The sequence below is a fragment of the Apaloderma vittatum genome, unplaced genomic scaffold (genome assembly GCF_000703405.1).
Source record: "Apaloderma vittatum isolate BGI_N311 unplaced genomic scaffold, ASM70340v1 scaffold12615, whole genome shotgun sequence".
Lineage (NCBI taxonomy): Eukaryota > Metazoa > Chordata > Aves > Trogoniformes > Trogonidae > Apaloderma > Apaloderma vittatum.
The window spans coordinates 1-3912 of NW_009716560.1; the positions used below are offsets into that span (position 1 = coordinate 1).

Sequence of the window (3912 nt, forward strand, 5' to 3'; positions counted from 1 at the left end):
TCTGCTCTTTGCCATGCTACTAACAATTAATTAATAACAGCTAGCGATAGCAATTAATTGCTTGTGCTCGAGAAGGCTTAGACCCATATCCCAAGAATGGGGCAGGGCCCAGGCTCACCATGGAGGGATATTTATGTTCCCCGGAGGTATTGGGCAGAAGGACCTGAACTCCCAGCATTGGGGTGTGCCTGCAAGGAGCACTGGGGTCCACAGGACCCTGTCCTCCCTCTGTCCTCCCTCTCCCACCAGAGAGCAGCAGGCTTTTGCTCTGACACCCTCTCCTCGCTGGAGCAGGGAACAGCTTGAGCCTGAAGGCTGGGCAGAGAGGAGTTAACTCCAAACCCAACCTCAGGGAGAGCGGAAAAAAATAAGCAGAGATCAATGGATCAGCAGCAAGAGCAGTGGGAGGGAAAAGGGGGAGACAGAGAGAGAGGAGAGGAGCTCCAGAAGGAAAGAGATGCCAGTGGGAGCCAGAAGAGAGCAGAGCTGGCAGTGGGCAGGGGGAGGCAGAGAGGTGGCAGCACGGGGGTCGGTTGGGAGGCAGGGGTGGCAGTGCTGTGTGGACAAACTCTTCTGTGGCCCACGTCCTCCTCACCACCGCTGGCTCAGCTGGACCGGAGGCCTCCCGTGAGCAATCCACGAAGCTGCAGGCCCTTCTTCGCAGAGGTGAGTGCCTGCTTCCCAAGCTGAGAGGTGGCCTCGGGCTCCCTGAGCAGGGACACATTGGTGCCCAGAGGTGCCCCACAGTCTGCATTCAAGGTGAATGCCCAGAGGGAGACCAGGGTCCTCTCCGCAAGCAAGGAGATCCCAGGGGCTGGATGGATAAACTAGATAGTTACCACTTGGTCAGAGGGGACTGCAGAGCCAGAGAGGCAGGAACAACCTTTTGGTGTGATACAGAGATGTTGCTGGGAAGGAGAAGTGGTGTGATCTGAGAAATGGGGGTGCATGGGGTGAAGGAGCCTGCACGACCCAAAAAAGAGTTAATTGCATGTCAACAGTTGTTAGATACTGATGTCTTTCCCTCTCAGTTGCTGCTCAGAAAAGGACAATTTGTTCTAATGATAGCACAACACAGGGAAGGCTCGTTAGCAGATAGGCCGTTGGTGCTCCCCGCCTGTTACTCAGAGCTGGAGGAAGTTTTGCAGCAAATTGCAATATCTTGAACTGTGGCAATAATAACCTCCTCCGTAATGATAATCGTGTTGTTTCTCAGGCAGTTCTGAGGTCCCTCCCCCATCCTCTCCTAGCTGCCACCATCCAACCTGTGACCACCCCTCGGCACCATGAAAAGACGCCCTTAGTTGCCTCTCCTCTGTGGAGCATAACTACTGCACAGGGATAAAGGAGCTGCCAGCTCCAGAGTGAAGGTGGTCTCAGCTTAAGGAGCTCCCCTGGGGTGGGAGCATGGTGGGGTGCTGCTGCTGCAGGGTGTTATCCAGGCATCAGGTCCCCGCTGCCAGAGGTGGCACAGCCCCGGAGTGAGTGTGCCAGGACCACTCCCACGGGAGCTCCCTTCCCCATGGACTCGTGGCCAAGGCCTGTTGAACACCAGACAGGATTTAAACTTGCCAAAGCAAGTGATCCCAAAAAGTTTAGTGGCTTTGGGACCGTAGGAAGAATGTAGAGGAGGCCAGGCAGCAGGGCAGAAGATCCTTCAGGGGACTGGCAGCACAAGGGATGCTATGATGGGGATATGAATCTGGGCAGGAGAAAGAGGCTTCAGCTCCATGCCAGCAGGACGGATGTGGGCTGACTGATCCCAGCAACTTTCTTGCCAGCGATGTCACGAGCACCTTGTCATTTAAACAGTTGGTTGGGATTGCCATTTCTGGGAGAAACTCGGGCATCAAACAAAGGCTGAGATCAGGCATCTTAGGGCCAGAGCTCTGGTGGCCACTCTGGTCAACATCAACCAGCACCCACATGCCTATGTAAGGCCATGCCCAGGTGCTGTGTCTCCCTTTCTTCCCGTGCAGGTCGCTGTGGTCAGATGGGGAGATGCCAGGGGAGTGGAACGCCTCTTCCGACAGCCCGGAGCTACGAGCAGCAGGGATTATTGTGCCCATCATCTTCTCCTTCATCTTCCTCCTGGGTACTGTGGGAAATGGGCTGGTGCTGGCTGTATTGCTGCAGAATGGCCAAGTCAAGTACAACACCACCAACCTCTTCATCCTTAACCTGGCCGTGGCCGATCTGTGCTTCATCATCTGCTGCGTACCCTTCCAGGCCACCATTTACACCCTGGACGGCTGGCTCTTTGGGGCCTTTGCTTGCAAGGCTGTGCATTTCCTGATCTACCTCACCATGTATGCCAGCAGCTTCACCCTGGCTGTTGTCTCTGTTGACAGGTAAATGTCCCCTTCTCTTTGAGTCCCTCAGCTCAGGGACAATGTGTTTGCCCCTCTTGAGGTAATGGAGAAAGTGGGAGAAAGGTCAGTCCTTACCCTGCTGAGTGTTCTTTAAGAAGCAGATGGGTTCTTCCCAGAGGCAGGGCTGCAAAGCCAGACTCTGCAGCTCCCTAGACCCTCTCTTAGCACCAAATCAAGCCCCAGCCTTCACTTGGGAAGGAGGAGTGCAGGCACATGCTGAGGTTTGGCGTCCACCATGCAAACTAAGAACAGCAAAAGACACAGGGCAGCAACCACCACAGGAGAAACAGCGAGCCCTTTGGTTTCTGCTCCTATCCTTCTCTTGCCTGGTTCAGAAAGTCTGCTTTGCCCTTCCTGAGTTAGCACATGATCTCCATGAGAATGCACTGTAAGCCTCTCTACCAAGAGGTGAGGAGTGGGAGAGATGGGTGGCTGCTTGGGAAGGGGTGCACAGAGGGCAGTTCCACAGGGCAGGAGACATACCTCATCTCACCCGTGTTGTGTTTGGTATCTCCTTCTCCTTCCACTCCTCATCAGGTACCTGGCCATTCGTTATCCACTGAAGTCCCGGGATCTCCGCACCTCCCGAAATGCAGGAGTGGCTATTGTAGCAATCTGGTCACTGTCAGTGCTCTTCGCAGGGCCTTACCTCAGTTACTACCAGGTTGTCCATTACCACGGGGTGCCCATCTGTATTCCCATCTGGGAGGACCAGCGCCGAAAGATTCTGGACATCCTCACATTTGTCTTTGGATACCTCCTGCCTGTGACCGTGGTGAGCCTCGCATATGCCAGGACCATCAAGTTCCTGTGGACCTCCGTTGACCCCATAGAAAGGATCTCAGAGTCCCGGAAGGCCAAGCGTAAGGTCACCAAGATGATTGTGGCTGTGGCCATCCTGTTCTGCCTCTGCTGGCTACCCCACCACCTGGTCATCCTGTGCTTCTGGTTTGGCCACTTCCCCTTCAACCGAGCCACTTACGCTTGCCGCCTAGCTTCCCACTGCCTTTCATATGCCAACTCCTGCCTCAACCCCATTGTCTATGCCCTTGTCTCCAAGCATTTCCGTAAGCGTTTCAAGCAGGTCTTCACCTGCCTCTTATTCCAGAACAAGACCAGGAAGAAGAATAAGAGAGTTGGAAAGAAAGTCCATATGGTCAATGTGGGCAAAGGTTTCACCAACAGCACTAGAGATTTCTGTGGAAGAAAAACTGAGGTGACTCAGGTCCCAGAGGAGAACATCAGGAAAAGGGACCTTGAAGGTGCCAGTCGTGCCAGAGCATGGACTCACCAGCTACAGGAGGCCATGGTCTCTGTTCAGAAGGAGCTACGAGAGGAGGAAAGTTTGGCAACAGCTGGCCATACCCTAGACATGATGCCTCCAAGAGGAACTCGGGAATCTCTGACTGTTCAGCACAGATGAACAAAGTGAAGAAACCTGTTTTTCAGACAGTGAGTAGCCACTTCATTCCCAAACAGGCAGAGGGGGAATGGATGGAGCAGACCCACCAGAAGATGCTGTGTCAACGATTAACACGTT

At 54.1% G+C, this 3912-nt stretch overlaps 1 protein-coding gene across 1 annotated transcript; it reads left to right on the plus strand.

Moving 5' to 3' along the window:
- The first annotated feature begins 2001 nt into the window (after window positions 1-2001).
- On the plus strand, window positions 2002-3795 carry LOC104274062 (galanin receptor type 2-like). Its single transcript, XM_009869582.1, has 2 exons — window positions 2002-2351; window positions 2910-3795. Exons 1-2 carry the CDS (start codon window positions 2002-2004, stop codon window positions 3793-3795), a joined length of 1236 nt encoding a protein of 411 aa, XP_009867884.1.
- Window positions 3796-3912: the final 117 nt, after the last annotated feature.

Bases quoted from the DNA above. Each gene is read 5' to 3' on its own strand.
- LOC104274062 (XM_009869582.1), top strand. From the start codon at position 2,002: ATGCCAGGGGAGTGGAACGCCTCTTCCGACAGCCCGGAGCTACGAGCA. The intron at 2,352-2,909 runs GTAAATGTCCCC...ACTCCTCATCAG, and splicing joins GCTGTTGTCTCTGTTGACAG to GTACCTGGCCATTCGTTATC.